Source organism: Barbus barbus (assembly GCF_936440315.1).
Source record: "Barbus barbus genome assembly, chromosome: 45".
NCBI classification, from domain to species: Eukaryota; Metazoa; Chordata; class Actinopteri; order Cypriniformes; family Cyprinidae; genus Barbus; species Barbus barbus.
In genome coordinates, this window is record NC_136723.1 from 11,591,391 (window position 1) to 11,609,221 (window position 17,831).

At 37.1% G+C, this 17,831-nt stretch overlaps 1 protein-coding gene across 3 annotated transcripts; it reads left to right on the forward strand.

The window, feature by feature from the left end:
* The first annotated feature begins 35 nt into the window (after nt 1-35).
* Nucleotides 36-14,644, forward strand: LOC306864083 (fibroblast growth factor 13-like). Of its 3 annotated transcripts, XM_079407795.1 has the most exons (7): nt 36-269; nt 441-580; nt 2,554-2,721; nt 8,339-8,449; nt 8,543-8,646; nt 10,664-10,862; nt 13,182-14,635. In XM_079407795.1, the coding sequence occupies exons 2-7, from the start codon at nt 529-531 to the stop codon at nt 13,316-13,318; spliced, it is 771 nt and encodes a 256-aa protein (XP_079263921.1). In that variant the 5' UTR covers nt 36-269; nt 441-528; the 3' UTR covers nt 13,319-14,635. The 3 variants fall into 3 exon arrangements, with proteins under 3 accessions (XP_079263921.1, XP_079263920.1, XP_079263919.1); XM_079407794.1 differs by lacking the exon at nt 2,554-2,721 and having other exon boundaries at nt 13,182-14,644; XM_079407793.1 differs by lacking the exon at nt 2,554-2,721 and having other exon boundaries at nt 8,339-8,646; nt 13,182-14,644.
* The last annotated feature ends 3,187 nt before the right edge of the window (nt 14,645-17,831 follow it).

Sequence of the window (17,831 nt, forward strand, 5' to 3'; positions counted from 1 at the left end):
TTGGGACTGGGCTCCACAACGCGACCTCAATAGTTGCGTAGCGGGGTGATGCACCACCATGTGGTCTGACTGATGTGTCAAAGCACCTCATGAGCGCTCGACTTGTAATCTTGCACACTTAAAACTGAACGACGCTGAAACAGCTTGGCAAGTGGCCTTTTACAGTTTCATTTAATCTTTTTACAATTTTTTCACGCCTTGCTTTGCTGCCTTGTCTTTTGTCATATGGAACAAAGCCTGCCAGAGAAGATAATAACGACCAGCAGACGGTAAGGATTCAGCAACATTAAAATCCACTGTATTAAATTCTTCTAATTATTTGATAAGTGTGATTGGAATAGCATGCATAACTGGTTTATGCTGAATGCTTTGATTTAAAATATATGAAAAAGACATGATACAATGGCAAACCGTTATAAACAGCGCTCTGGTTCTTTAAGGGGGGCTTGGCCACTGTTTGATAGAAGAGCAAGTTTTAAATGATCGGACCGAGTTATCATCTGGAATTCTTCATCAAAACTGGGATCTATGAGCGGGAAAGCATTACTAAAGACGAAAGAAGACAAGGATGCAACCAAAGGTAAGACATCACATCTATCATTTTGCTTAAACCTTTTTTCCTTTCCATGTATTGATATAAATGAGGTTGTTTATGATTCTGTATAAAGGGCGCACGATCTGGTTATGCAGACGATTACAATCAATGGCCCGATGTTAAGCATCGCACGGAAAATCTTAAAAAATTGATTCCCTCGGCGGTAGTAGCCACCGATCTATTAGGCCTCTACAAAGAATAACTATATACATATGGCGTTTAAGCTTATAGATATGTTTGACCAACAAGTGTGATGTTTATTTAGCAGCAACAGCCGAGTGCGCTTCACGAGAAGCAAAAATCGCTTTCCACTCTTCTCACACTTTACCTCAAAACAACAAAAGCTTTAATTAAAAACACTTTCTTTAGATAAAACGTGTTGATCGCAAGAAAAGGGTTATGTATGTATTTTCTTTCTTTTTCTTGAGCGTGATGTAGTTCACGGATGTAGGCTGGGTACCTATTGCCATGGAGACAAAGAGGCTGGCTCATTAAAAATACATAGCATGCTGTATAAAGCAGATGTATCCTGTTTTTAGTGTCTACAGTGGTTCTTTCACTGGACATAAATTGCATAACATTTTATATAAGGTCAACAAGCATTAAAGTGCACCCTTGTTTTTTAGTAATATGTTCTAACATGTGTTTTGTGTGGTTGGATCATAAGCAATATAGCTGTCCACAATCCCTGAGAGGGAGTTTAATGGTTGTGCAGAGGATTAGGCTTGATTAAGTTATTACAGGAAAAACTCATTAAAGTTGATTACGTCATGGAAAAGTGAAGAACAATCTACACATCTACACTGAGGCCATATAAAATAAGAGGTCATTAAAAAGACACAGCTTTTAATTATATTTAATAGACCTGTAGGGATTCAGCTTAAACAAGAGATTACGCTTCTTTGCAGTTTTAATTGAATGTTTAGGATACCTTCATTACGTGTTTAATTCTGGTCACTGTATGTCACCACTTTGTGTCCATGTTTTATAACAGTGCCCTTCAAGATACATCATACTCTGTGATGCTAATAAAATTGATAAGTCATGTTGAATCCTCAGTGATTTACACTTTATAACCTCATAAAAGTGCCTGTGACAAAAATCCATCATATGTAATGCTTCATACCTCATGTGTAAACAAGATGACTCCAGTATGTGGCTATAAATGAAATATAATAAGCTACTATAAAAATAACAAACATAATATAAAATTCATTGCAGATTATGTTAAAATTTAATTAAAAAATAAATATCAAAAATATAAATATAATAAAAGACTTGACTAGTTTATAAAAACTTGACTGTCTTAGAAAGCCTAATACTTTCATTTGTTTCTGTGTTCAGCTTAGTCACTAATTCGTTTCATGTTTTGAAAACATGACAGTATAAGTGATATAGTATAGAATATAGTATAGAGTTCAGTTCACTAAATCCATAGTTTTACCGCCAGATGTCAGTATCATCTTTCTAAACTCATTTGGCCTCTCTTTATGGCTTTCTGCCTCCAGCTCTTTATGTGTGTGTGTGTGTGTGTGTGCGTGTGTGTGCATGTTTATGTGCTTTATGAGGACACAAATTCGTATAATGACATGGGTATGACAGAGGTATTACAATATGAAGGTGGTTTATGAGGACACTGCCTATGTCCCCGTAATTCAAAAGGCTTAAAAAACATTTTTTTGAAAATCTAAAAATGCACAAAATCTCCTGTGAGGGCTAAGTTTAGGTGTAGGGTTGGTGTAGGGCAATAGCACACACAGTTTGTTCAGTATAAAAACCATTACGCCTATGGAGAGTCCCCATAAACCACAAATACCAACATGTGTGTGTGTGTGTGTGTGTGTGTGTGTGTACGTGCACGCTCGCATGAATCAGTATCGTGTAAAAATGATGTCTAGGCTATATTATGTCATACCATAATTGATCCTAATACTTGTTGTTCTGTCATTATGTTGAAGTATACACTGTTCAAGATGGCAAGGAGTACATTCTGTTGCGGACGGAGTCAACTCAGTCTCTTGCTGTAGATAAGAAAGAAAACTCACCCTTTCATAGTAAATGTCAGGAGCTCTTTTGCTGTCCATTTTGGAAACTCTTCGCTCTAAAGAAAAAAGAAAATACTGAAGGTTTGTCGAGATGATACGTTTATCAGTACTGCCTGCGAGCACTTTCAGTTTTCACATGATAAGCAAAAACTATTGCTGTTGTTTTATCACCAAGAACAAAAGCACCATACTAACACACCTGAAATAACATGCGTTGTAAATGTTTTATATGGACCCTTCTCACAGACTGACGACGCGTTCCCACAGTTAATAACATCACAAATCTAGTAAAGGAATGTTCAGTACGGCGTCACGTGTGGACCCACACAATTAATTGTTACTCTTGCATGTGTATTTCAAACCCAAGTCTGTTTTATTGTGCACTTCAGGACTCAAGGATGTAACGATGAACCTTATGTTCCCTCTAAGCCCATTTCACATCTTTTCGCGCCATCTAGTGGTGCTCTTTGAGATCAGCTTCATCAGGGTGGGGTTCTTGTTTTTACTCGAAAGCTGGCTAAAAACAGAAGCATAAAACCAAAGCATTTTTTTTAACTGTTTAGGTAAATAGTCTTACGTTTAGCAAAATTAAATCTGTTGTGATCATATAAATTTATTGGAATTATCCAAAATGTTAAGTTAATTATTAATGGGTATTGTGCTTTTGTTCAACAGTCAGTCATTAAAATAAAGAGGATTTTTATATTTTTATGCCATTTTGAGACTCCATCTTTTCTCATCATTACAAGATTTCAGATAGTTTAAGTTCCATAAACAATGAGGTTTTATAGCCCCAATAAATTAGATTAAGACTTTATATTATTGCCTGGCTAATTCAATTCGGTTCCTAACAAAGACAACATATTAGTTAATAGCAGCTTAGAAATATATAGAATGCAGAAAACAAAAAGTGCTCCAGCTCAGGGTCCCTTATCTGTAAAGACATCAAGAATTGATAGAAGTCACAATCGCTAGAGATTTAATGAGGATGAGTGGAGACAGCATAAGCATAACAGGATTACATAAAACACTTGCGTATATGAGACTGACTTTGATAGGATCTTAAACTTACATTAGATTAGTTGCATTAGATGAGCAGTAAAATAAACTTAGTTGTGTCGCATGTTGGCCCAACACATAATAGGAAGGAGGGCCAGACTAATTCGATTCCCCCTGTTTGAGAAAAAAACCCTGTTTCCTCATTACGCCGATATCTCATTAGTCCCTCTCTGAACATAGCTGGTTCGTTCTGCTTTTCTGAACTGTTCCTAAACTGTGCATGGTTTTCAGAGCTCGTAAACCAGCCAGATCTCTGACACTTTTATTACCAAGGACTTTTTATCCAAATGGGTTTTATTTATTGCCCTTTTATTTTTCATGATGCTGCCTTGGCAACACTAATACTGTCATTTGTTATTGACTATAAGCTGGATATATTGAGCGTATACTTTTAAGTAAATCCTCAGGTTTGTGATTAGGATTCATTTATCTCAAAGGTTTGAAAGTGTTTGTTCTCTCTACTCTCTTCTCTCTTTAGCTTCTTGCTGTGAATGACCCTGAAGAGAATGTTAGAGTTGGCAGTATCACAGATGCATCTGATGAATCATTGATAAGGCGCTCTAAACTCATAGTGGTCTGTCAATAATAGCCGATAATGATCTGCTATGATCACCGGGCTGTGCTCTTTTAATGGACAGAATACTCATGAGAATTAGTTGAAAGTTCGCAACGCCCTTTTTCTTGCTTTGCACACTGTGAAGAAGTGCGAAAGAATAAAAGCCTTCTTTGGATGCCTCTGAGAGTAGCATGGCGTTTCCCTTGAGAAGATCTGTATCAGGTACACTTTAGATATCTGTAGATATCCAATCCTAAGGGCTTTATTAATAGGAGTTAGGCAAATGAATGAGGTATAGACATTTCTAAGCCGATAATGGCATGTTAGAGTGGTTGAATGGCTTTGTTTATAACTAACAGAGAGGCGTGGGGTTTAGTGCTGTCCGTGGTGCTGAAGTTCATCAGTGCAACTGAAATTCATCTTAAGTGGGTCGCAAGAGTTTTCTAGTTGTTTCATCAAAGTAGGATAGGAGTAAAAAAAAATAGTTTTGAAATATGTATTTGCTTGTATATATTTTTTTCAGATATATATTTTCTTAGTTGGCACCATCCATCTTTATATACTGTAAAATTGTTTTGTCAGGTAATCTAAATAATGTGCTTATTGTAACATGTAAAGTAACTGGATTTGGATTGAGCATTGAGTAAAAAAAAAATTAATATGACTGAATTAACATGCCTATAGCTTGATGGTTAATTCAAAAGAATGTAAATATCTCTTAAATAATTAACTGCAGGTTACCTTACCATATACAGTAAGAGTATTTTAAATACTTTACATATTTTTAAAAGTGTAAAATTACTGTAGATATATATTTGTAGCTATTTTTATTGGTACAAATATGAATTACCTTAAAATATGCAGACAAAAAAAATTATATTTAAAAAAACAATAATATACTTTTATTATTCTATTCTGCTATTCATCGCACAGTACATTGTTTAGTTAATGTTTACTACATTATTTCCGTGACCTGTATGCTAGTCTGATGATGTTTATGTTATTGGTTAGCTGCTGAGGGTATTTTTATTTATGAATTTTAAGTAGTTATGTGGCCTTCTTTTGTCTGTTACCAGTATTGCAGTAACAAACAGATTTAAACTTAAATTAGTTGGTAAATTACCATTATAGCATTAAATGAGAAAAAAATGATTTTTTTTTTCTAATTAATTTAACAAAATACTTTTACAGTGTAATTCTACAAATCAATACAAAACATATATGCCAATGAAAGGACTACTAATGAGGTATGTGTGCCAAAAAGGCCACTCCTCATTTCAGGAGGCTCTAATGATGTCTGTTTATACAAGGCGGCTTGTTGAAGACCACAGTCACGTCTCTCGGGCTGTCTGTCATCATGCAGCCGCTGAAGCCGTGCTGCTGCAGGAGTCACTGCGAGGAGAACGAGCTGCTGCTGCTGCTGCAATCCAGCCCGGTGTCGAAAAGAGAGCAATCTGGAATCTCCGCACTAGTGGATGTGGATATTTCTCCTTCTTGGATCATATTGCTGACACCCGAGTTTAGTTGCTGTTTCCTACGCCTCTGAATTTCCATATTTTGGGCGGTCTTGGGGAACGTGGACGGGGAGTCTGTTGAGTACCTATGCAGATCTCCACCGTTGAAAACATGAGCACATCTGCAGGGGAAGCCGATTAATCCACTCAAATTCAATTAAAGGCTGCGTTATTGAAAGGCGGGGACCTCTTGCTCACTATTTACCGGCACAATTCCCCCTCTCTCTTTCTCTCTCTCTCTGTTTCTCACATGAAGACAATATTTAATTATTTCCTCAGCCGCTGTGTGTTAACAGGTGCTCATTTTTCTGAATCAGCGCATGGCTTAGGAAAGCTTTGGATCATGGCACAATGGCACGCGTTTCTCTCTCCCACAAACGCGCAAAAAACAGGCAACGTTTTCTAGAAGCCAGCTTTTTTTCCCGGAGAGAAGAAGAGGAGCTGCTGTCCGGGATCTGCTGCACCATGTCAGGGCACAAAAGCCGATGCTGAATGAAGCTGTGAAGGCTTCAAACCAAGTGATTTGTCAAGAGGAAAAATATGCTCAATCCTTGTGGGGACAACAGCGGACTTCTGAAATGACCATTACGCAGTCCGTCATGGAGTATTGATTTTTCTTCCTCCGTGACAATGTTCTGAGCACACAGGACTTTAACATTCACAACATATGCTCATTTTTCATCTGGGACGCGTCGCCACAACAAAACGCCAAACTGGCTACAGCCGCAGCGATCGCCAGCTCCCTCATTCGGCAGAAGAGGCAGGCGAGGGAGCGGGAGAAAGCCAATGCCAACCGCTGCGCCAGCAGCCCCAATAAGAGCATAGGGAACTGCGAGAAGCCCAGCAGGCTCAACTTATTCTCACGCGTGAAACTCTTCGGCTCAAAGAAACGCAAGAGAAGGCGGCCAGGTCTGATGTTATGTGTGTTCTTTTTAGCAGACTTTACTCAGATAGCCATGTCCATCAATCATCTTCATCATTCCCCATCCTCATCATCATCATCACAGTTGACTGTGTTAAGAAATTGTGACTGCACTTTAACTCCTTCCATATGAAAGAGTCTGAAATGTATACTAAGATCTGCTGCCCAGAGTAACAAGGATTTCACAGTTCACTGCTTTTGAGCACTGGCTTCTCTCTGAGCTAGAGCTGATGTTGCAATATCACCAGGGCACACAGCTCATCACTTGTTCTACACTAGATATCATGCAGTCAACGCAGTCTGAATCAGAGACTGGGCTAAACAGATCTGTGGCACTCTTTGGGTTATGTTGACGCGAGTTAGATGTATTTTCATTGCTAATATTGAGTATTTTGTTAGTATGCACTGGCTGGTCTTCAATATATTCAGTGTTTTGTTTATGTCTTATTCTGCAATAAATGTGGATCTTGTTTATGAATGAATACAGTGCGCCTCTGGTTGGTACACTCTTGGAAATAAAGGTTCACAGTAATGCCATAGAAGAACCATTTTGGTTTCCCAAACAACCTTTTAGTGCACAGTTCTTAAAAGATCCAATTTTCCTTAGTGTAAAGTACGTTTTTAGTAATCTAAAGAACCATTTTTCCACTTTAAAGAACCTTTTGTGCAATGAAAAGTTTCTATGGATGTTAAAAGATCTTCATGAACCATCAAAGTCAATAAAGAACCTTTATTTTTAAATTGTAGGTTGAAGCAGATGTGAACTTGGGAATTGAATTAAATATATATATATATATATATATATATATATATATATATATATATATATATATATATATATATATATATATATTATATATATATATTATTTATTTCCAATGCTAAATTAAAAATGCATTAAAAATATTTCCAAATATTTGTTAGTGTATTCATGCTCAGAGCTTTGAAAACACACTCACTTAAAAGTTAAAATTGTACAAAACCATATAAAATGTGAAATATTATTAATAATAGTAAAATAAATAATGGCAAAAAAAATTACAAAATATTATTTAATATGACTGAACAAACTTGACTACCTTGCGTCACATCAATTAAAGATCTTCGGAGGGTCAGGTCAGGTAGAAATAACTCTTTCAGGAAACAACTGCAGGCAGACAAAATGAGAATTATTATAATTAATTTACTGGAAAACTGTTTGTGACTAAAACAATTTATTATTTTTACAGCATCATCAAATATCAATTCTGTTTACCTATCACAGAATAGGTAAACAATGTGATTTGTGTTGTTGTTGCTCTTTTTTGCATTTTCTATTGTATACAATGAGGAAATATAGTTTCGTAACTCATAAATTCAGATCCGTTAACCGGAATCAGGATATTACTGAAATGCATGTTATATAAGCCATAGTTTTCTATCACCTAAACACTGAGGCATGCTTGGCAAATGCCTGGGTGCTGTTGGCACCAGCACTCACTATGTTTTCACAATTCACATTTTATGGTTTTCCAACAGTCATTTCTTGGCTTTCACAAGCTGTGCCTTTGTGCTGGATGTTCTCTCCTTCCTCACCCCATATAATCTGCTGTTGCACACCCTCCCTTTCTCCCCGTCCTCCTAAATTGTGTTGTCTCAATTCCACAGAGCCTCAGCTCAAGGGGATAGTCACCAAGCTCTACAGTCGACAAGGCTTTCATCTACAACTCCAAGCTGATGGGACCATCGATGGTACAAAAGAGGAAGATAATAGCTATGGTCGGTTCACTACATGTAGCATGTTTAAACACGACCATGCCGAAACGCTTCTTTCCCATGGGTTCAATTCTGTTTTGTACTATAACTTCACAGCTATTTTCAACCTCATCCCCGTTGGGCTGCGAGTGGTGGCTATACAGGGTGTCCAGACCAAGCTCTACCTGGCCATGAACAATGAAGGCTACCTGTACACCTCTGTAAGTATGACAATCTCGTCATACACTCTTAAAAATAATGGTTCCAAAAGGTGGTTTTCACAGCGATGCCATAGAAAGAGAACCTTTTTTTCTTAGTGTGAAGAACATTTTAATAATCTACAGAACCTTTTTCCAATCTAAAGAACCTTTTGTACAATGGAAAGATTCCATGGATGTTAAAAGTTCTTTGTGAAAATTTCAAAGCCAATAAAGTACCTTTATTTTTAAGAGTGCTGTGCATCTTTGCGAGTCCCTCCTACACATTGTGGACTCTTCTGAGATCAGGGCAGTAGTAAACATCCCACATTTCGTCTCTGCTGCTCTCATTGTAGTTAAATCTATGTCTTAGACAGCATCATGGATGCTGGAGGATCCGAGCTGTTAACTTAAAGGTTGCAGGTTGGATTCCAGACAGCGGGCGATCGATGAACTGAAGAGTTAATGAGATCCAACTCCTGTCCAAACACCATCTGCCTCTCTTATTTATCGCAGCATTGTATCTTGATCATATTCAAAGAGGAGATAATGACATATTTAGACATGCTTGTTAGCACCTCGCATTCACACAAAGATAATTCACACTTCATATAATTGCTTTGTATTTGAACTATCTATAGAATGCTCCTGGGAGATCAAGGATCATCATCAAGGTTTTCCGCCCAATATCTACTCTGCAGTTTTTAAATATATAGAAATCACAATAACGCTCTAATGGATATTCTGTTTTGCGAGTGCCTCCCTCGCCTCTTTCCTTTGATTAAATGTGCTGTGGCGACATGAATAATTTAGGGCTGTGCCAATAAGTGCTTCTGTCAATTCAAAATGGACATTTTGAGGAATATTGCTGGCATTAGAACGTTAAAGATTTGCAGTGGCTTTTGAAAGTCTTGGCCAGATCTGTGCTTTCATAATGCAGAAACAGTTTACACTGTACCTTTGTATTCCAACTGTGTGTGGGTTCGCGTCTGACCGCCTGCCCACAGAAATGGACTCTTTTCACAGACTTTGATGACGTGTTTCCACAGTTATTAGCATTGTAAATCTAGCAAAGTTTTTCTTTATATTTTCATTTAAAAATGTAATGGACATTTATAGCTCTATGCTTGGTTTATATTACCTTGGTATTAAATACAAGAAAACTAGTTAATGCTTATTTGTGGGTGTTTTTAACACAACAGCTGAGGAAATGACTGCAAATTTGACATATTTCTATTTTCTGATACAATCAACCTCTCAGTATTCTTTCCTCTTTGGGAAAGTGAGAAACGCTATCGTGGATTTTTTAAAAATGTAAATGCAAAAAATGTATTTTGTTTTTCTTTCTATTCACCGCCCTTTAAGTTTACCCAACTACACATGGGGGAAAAAAACATACAAGTTTCTCTCCGAAATTGCTAGTAATTTTCACAAATAATTACAAAGAAATGCCAAGTAACACATTAAATTAAATGTGAATTTTGTATTAGAACTGAAATAGTATTCTTCTGTAAATTGTATTCCAATAATCATTATTTATCCCTAAAAAAAAATTTTTTACAGGGTGATGCTTCTAATAAATGTGAAAAGGGTCCATACTCAAACTCTCACCCATGCTCGTGCTGGTATACACGTATCTCCTTGTTGATTTTGAGAGGTTGTTTTCCCCAGAATGAATGTATTGATCTGCAGGAATGAGTCGAAGTGTTTCAGGCCTCAGGAGTTTAATGGTAATGAATCTGCACCACAAACTAGAGCACGTTTAGACCACTTATTATGGTTCCAATCAGAGGAATTTACCTTGAGGTTTAAAGACAAATCATGATGAGGTGATGTGTGATATCGACGAGGCTGGTCTGGACCACTTCAACTCAAATTTGTCTGCCCTCGCTTTGTTTATCTCCATATGAGCTTACATACCCATTTCTTTCTCTCTCTTATGCAAATACTCCTCCACAAACATGTACGAATATTGCTCTTCCCCTCATTCTCTCTGTCTCTTATGTCTCTGTTGTCTTCTCTGTCCATTTCACTCTCACAGGAGCACTTCACGCCAGAGTGCAAATTCAAAGAGTCAGTGTTTGAGAACTATTACGTGACCTACTCGTCAATGATCTATCGGCAGCAGCAGTCGGGCCGAGGCTGGTACCTGGGTCTCAACAAAGAGGGTCAAATCATGAAGGGCAACCATGTAAAGAAGACCAAGCCGGCTGCACACTTCATCCCCAAACCTCTCAAAGGTTCGTTCAAGTGTCTTCTACACCGATTGTTAGGCTGATGGCTTTCTAAAAATATCTATTTTGGACTGAGGAGATATTGGCTGATTGTAGTGCAAGCACTCAAGTAACTTGTTGGCTTTCCAGCATGTCTCTGCAGTTGTTTGATGTTAAGGACAGAAACGTGCTCTTTGAAGGGATGAAAAAGCAGATATGTTGGTCATGCTCAAGGGGGCATCTGTGCCATTAAACTGGTTAAACCAGTGCAAGTGCTGTAAACATGTCGACGGTTTAACTAACTTGCTAAACAGATTTTGTTTGTGCATTATATAAGTACTACTACTGTTTTATCAGCCATTTTAGAGTTTTGTGGTTATTGTTTTAATTTATCAGCATAAGTCTGTATTGGAAATTTAACTGTTCATGCTCATTTCCTCTCTTTTCGTTTAAGGGCCAGTTAAGGTTATTCTTATTATATTATGTAATCTTAAAAATGGATATTCTCAAATTCTGTATATTATAATGCTGTGATGCCTAAATTCCCTTGCAGCATTCAAACTGATAGATTTTATTTTTTTACATTTTATTTTTCAATCATTAAGGCAAAATACAATAGAATGTTAATATCAAAATAATTTTCTGCATTAACCAGAGAACCCCTAATGCTCAAAATATCGCTCTCCCATTGAAGAGGAAACAGATCATAAAAGAAGATGTATAGGCACGCCTTATTTTACCCCTTGTAGAAATCATCCTTGAATTAAATTGGTGCCTTTCTTTCTCTGAACTAGCTGAATCAGTGGGGAAATCAAAAACTGCAGCTGCTTGTGTGCAGTCATAAGTGAAGCTACTGTAAGATGGCTAGACATTAGTCTGCTTTAAATGAGCATGGAAGCTCCATGCAATTAGATTTTAAATAAAGTTATGGTGTGTTCATGCAGCACAAAATTATTTTTATTGCAAGCAGGTGTTTTGTGCTGCATAGGGTACTTGGAACCGGTTCAAATGATTTTCAGGATGTTCGTTTGCAACACACTGGAAGATGATTAATTTCCATTTGAACTGAGTAGATTTTTTTTAACATAGTTGAGAATCAGCTTTATATAAAGTTTTGTATAAAAAAATACAAATTGATTTGTGATTAAAACAAAAATCCCACTGTTTTACCACATGTCCTCATGTCCCTTTCCTTTATAAAAAAATAATACTAAAAAAAAATAGGGGCAGTCGTGGCCTAATGGATAGAGAGTTGGACTTGTAACCTGAAGGTTGTGGGTTCGAGTCTCAGGTCCGGCAGGGATTGTAGGTGGGGGAGTGAATAACCAGCACTCTCTCCACCCTCAATACCACGACTGAGGTGAGACCCTTGAGCAAGGCTCCGGGTGTATGTTCACTACTTGGATGGATTAAATGCAGAGTATGGGTCACCATACTTGGCCACACACCCCTTTCCTTTCCTTAAAATAGGACTTTTAAAGTCCTGGTGCTCTCTATAGAGAACGTAGCATGACATATGAATAAAATATAATTTTTCAAAAATTTTATTTTTCATTTTTTTTCTTATGCTCTAAACAATGTAATGACATGAAAAAAATACTAAATGCACAAAACTGTTTTTTCTTGGTAGTGAGGAGGATATGTGAAAGCTGAGATTTTTGTGTCTGTTTTGAGCCTTGGTTGGGTTGAAATATTTGAACTTATGCCCTTATGCAATTCCCAACCGGATGTGATGTATTAATCATATCTAACAGCGTGAAGTGAGAAAGACTATACATATAGACTATATATAAACTAAAACGTATATTTTAAACATTACTTCTCTAAGACGAGCAGTTATGAATAATTTTGCCAGAAATAATTATTTTATTATCACTAAAGAATTTCTGTGGATTAGCCCTTGAAAACAACTATATTTTTCTTTCAAAAATATTAACAGTCATTTGTTTTGTGTGGATATATTCATACATTCATTATGTAATCTCTAATAATTTTCTCTAGATAAGGTCATTAGAACCGGCACATAAGAGTCTGTTTTTGATTCACTAAAAAGAACCGAGCGGCTCAAGAGGCATATTTATATATTAAATATGTTCCTACCTTTATTAAAGCAACATTTGGCAACAGAATGGCATTTCTGTTTTCCAAATATTTCTTCCTCAGGTACAAAAGAATCAGTAATGTAACCCTTAAAGAACCGGAATCATTAAATTCCTTGTGATTCCCATCCCTAGCGTTGTGTGTTGACACTAATAGAAGTTATCGATGTACTAATAAGGAGACAAGCTTGCTACGACCTGAACATGAGACTCATGAGACCTTGTTACTTGTGTCTCCCTCATATAGTTGCCATGTACAGAGAGCCTTCGCTCCACGACTTGACCGAGTTCTCCCGCTCCGGAAGTGGCACTCCGACCAAGAGCCGCAGCGCCTCGGCCATGCTCAACGGTGGCAAGCCTCTGAGCCAGAATGAGTCAACATAACCGCACGGCACAACTGCGGTCTGCTGCTGTACAGCTGCTGGATTTTACCATCAACTAAACAGCACAAACGCGTTTACAAGAGTGCAGTGAAACCCTTAGCTGGTCCCTAGCTAGTGTTTCCTGAAATCACTGTGATGAGAACACAAGTGCAAACCTACATTGTACAATCTTCTGCAGGTCAACCTCGTGAGACAAACAAACCAAGCCATCTTTCTGATGTAGGGTTCTGCGTCCGTTTGCGGGCTATCCCGGTTTCCATGTGTAGCATACAGAGCTGTGGTTTTCTCCTGTGGCATTGTCACAGAATCTTCTAGAACACCTACTTTTGTGTTTTGCTCCATTTCTTCTTAGGGATGCCAACTCCATAGTGCTAAGTCAACTACAACATGACAATAGCAGCTTGTGCGACCCATTTATCGGTATATAGAGACAGAAATCCCAAAGGTTTTTGGACATATGATACAAGTATTTCAGCTCAGCGTTTTTGAGGCAGCGGTTCATTGTTGTGTGCTTTTTAGATGAGGCATTTTACTCCTCGCTTCTCTTTTTCTGTCTTTTCAGCTTCCCCCCACACATTGTTATTCTGCAAATTAAACAGATTTAGGGTTCGGTCTGTCTGCACACCAAAGATGTCATTAGTCTCTTTGTACGGAGGTAAGTCCATTTGTGTAATTTCAGCTCCCTTAGACAGATGGTTGAGAAAACTGCAGGAGTGAATGTCATTTAGTCAGAGGAAATGTATTCAGGATAGAAGAAGGCTACTCGCTGTGCGTCCCTGCTTTTTTGTCTGTTTATGTCTTCCTTTACTTCCCCTCTAATTTGGGAACCCAGCATCTTGGAGAAGTGTCAAATCAATATAAAAAGGTTTAAATTATTGATTAATGCCAACCTGGTAAGATTTCCCTTACCCCCAAGCCCCCCCCCCCCCCCCCCCCCCCCATTACAAAAATGTAATGAAAACCAAGCAAGAGAAAGCTTCCATTGCTTTTACAGGGCTAAATCAGCATCGATAATTTGTGTGTGAATATTCATACTTATTGTTCTTCTTTCTAGTCCTCAGTGGTCAGGTAGCAGCCCTTATTTATAATTTTGATCAAAATCCTCTTCTGTTGTATGTATGTATGTATGTATAATGCATGGGGGACAATGGACGCTGCATGTTATGTGGCTATGTATATTAACTACAATATGGAACCATGTGCTCAAATGGATACTGGAGTAAAATACAAATGTATATATATGCATTTTATCCTGCTACCCGCCTGTTTATTATTTGTTGTAAATTTAAGAAGCTGCACTGAATAAAATGTTTTGTATGTTCAGAGCACTCATGATGTTTGATTATGTGTTGTTAAGCGACTTTTGCTTTCAATGCACTTGATAACTCTTCGACAAAACAGAGTCATTTTGTGTTGTATGTGACAGCGCTGCTGTAAAATACAAACTTAAAACTTTACTAATATAAATCTTTAAAAACGTTTCAAATATTTGAATGAAGCATATTCTTACTGTTATAAAATACAAATGTAAAAACATGAATTAAATATGTAATATTAAATATAAAATACTATTTAATTAAATTTTATGGCATTGTAATGTATAGTTATTTACAATAAATATGTACAAATGATCTTGGCATATTTATGTTTATGTATGCAATATTTAAAGACAAAATAGGTATCTCATTTATGTCAGATATACTCCAAAACTCTTATATAAAATAAAACATATAAAATAAATGATTATTTATTTTTACATTATATTACATTTACAAACACTTATACCCATTTGACCAATGTATTCCATTACAGACTTAAATAATGTTAAAATAATCAAAGGTGGCCTTAATTTGAAAGATATCTTGCAATAAATGCAATTGTTACATACCTCTTTGAAAAATGTATTCTGACTGTCTGTCATCAAATCTGTCTGACTGTATTATCACTTGCATTTTTATTAAAGTAGTTAATTAACAGTAGCTTGACATACACTGGGCTGAAGTTATTAGTAATATTGATAATAGACTGACAGATATAATGACAACAGTAGCAAATAACTTTACATAAAAAGGTGTTTTTAATTAAATGATGCATTTGTTGTTCTGTACCAGTTTGTCAGTGAAACTCTTCACACCCTTTAAATATGCAGACTCTGTGACATTCAGAACTTCTTAGGAACATACTCAATGTTCATTTTGGCACTGCAGTGCATAAACAGTGGTGAATTCATCTGAATTTAAACCATAATTCGTGAATAAACATCAGGTCAGTGAGCACAGTTTGATTTTTAAGTAGATAGTTCTACCTGTTTTTTATTCATGAATTCAAATTGATGAATACACCGCGAATGAAGAAAATGATTTTGTTGTGCTTTGCTTCACTGGAGTGGTGTAATGAAACCTTGATCACGTCTAATGCATAACCTATGACAAGGCCATTGGAAAACCATCTGCTGTTATTTAATGTACTGTAAATGGGTATGATATAGGCCTTATTTAACGACCATCTAGTTCAACTAACTCAAATATGATCAAATCATTAAATAATGTATATAGGGACATTTTAATGAAAAGGCACTGAAAAAAAATAAGTCAAGATGGCCTTGCTTGATTGTGTTTTCAAGACGTTTAAAATGCAATCAATCATTTGAGACAGACCAATATTTTAAAGCAGCAGAATGAAATTACACTAAATAGCTTCAACTTTAATTATTTTTGGCTGACAAATACCAGTGTTCTTAACCCTGGGTTACCATCATTCTAAAACTCACATTTAACCCCATGTAAAGGTGCATTTCACACTTGTAATTTAATAGGGAGTTAGCTCTGTTGGATTCGGAGCAGGATTAGAACCGCTTTTGCATAAAGTTTTTTTTTTTTTAAACCTGTACAGCGTGAAACGATGTGGTGTTAGAATGTTGCGACTAGATGATTAGAAACAGACACCCAATCACATGCTTATATTGATGTGCTTTGGACAGTTATGGAAACACAGTGAGTTGTACAGACGTTTCCCCATTTGAGGGGAAAACAATTTAAATGTTGACTGAAAACACACACACAAAAAACGGGAGACTTACCTTTAGTGTCCAAAAAGTCCATTCAGAGAAAACTTAATAGCAATCGACTGTCATGTTGGTTTACACTGGTTTTGATGGACTCTTAATTTGCTTGTCCTTGTTTCCTGTGTTTTTAGCTTTTGTTTGTTTATACCCAAGTTAATTGTTAACCCCAGGTAAAGATAACCCAGGATTTCGTTTACCTGGTGAGATTGACCCATTGCTAACTAGTTCAAGTGTGAAAGGACTAAAAGTGTCTCTATAACCTCCTTGGGTGAATCTGGGATGGTTACATCACCACTGCCCAGGCTAAGGCCATCAAATCCTATGTTAATATTTCATAACCTGAAATTAATTTTGAATGAACTGGGCTTTGGTTCCCAACAAACCCAGTGAGACAAGATTATTTGCCCATGGGAAAGGTGCTGAAGACTTTGCATTCATTAACATTCACATCATTAAAAGAGCATTACTTGAGGTAGCGAGGAGGTGACATCACCTGGTTGGTAGCCATGTGGTGCCTAAACGAGAAGCAGAAACTAACTGATATGGGACGGATTGATGTGTAGATACTGAAGAAAGGAAATGAGATGGAGAAGTGAAGTTATGATGGACAGCTCAGTGCTGATCTGCTGTTTTAAAATCTGATTCCGTGAGCAGCACTCAGGAAATTGTGCTCTGTGCTGCACCAGTAAATTAAAATAATGAATGGAAGGAGACCAGACAAGGATGAGCCTGGACTGAATCGCATGTACAGCCAGCTATACAACCCCAGCTTTGTGCAGTCATGCATGGTCACTCTAACTCTGCCACGGTCAACTTGGACTCTATAGAGGAACAGCACGGCTCGGTGAGCACCGACTTCTTAAAAGAATTTTATTGGCTTCTGTGCGAGATATCAAGTTCTAATATGACTTCTTACACTGGCAAACCCACAGATACTAGAAAGTATAGTTGCAGTTCTGTGTTTGTATTTACAGTACAGCAGTGAGCTGGAGCAGATTTGAGCGTGAAGTTCCCATCTGTTTTGGTTGTGTGTATGCTGCGAGTGCTGCCTCACAGGCTCTAATGTTGATGATGGAGTGCAGAAGAAAGGCGGGGCTGACAGCCTGTACCATCACTGGTTACCATGGAATCAGGGAGGATGTGATTTCTGTGGTTATGGGGACTCTTTAAAAACCCCTTAAATGTAGAAGTTTTTTTTTTTTTTTTGGCTGATGAATGTGTATGTATCTACACTTTAGATTCAGATATGTTAATATATATTCAGTATATATTCAGTGTCTGGCCAGAGAAACCGAAATGCATATATTATATTCTATGTGTCATAAAAGTGTTGAGTCAGGCCATCAGAAGAATCTGGAAGCTTAGGGCTTCTGTCTCATAAATGGAGAGCAGGTTAAAAATGTATGTAAGTATCAAACCTTGTGTTGTTTGTGGGTTGGTTTTATGCATG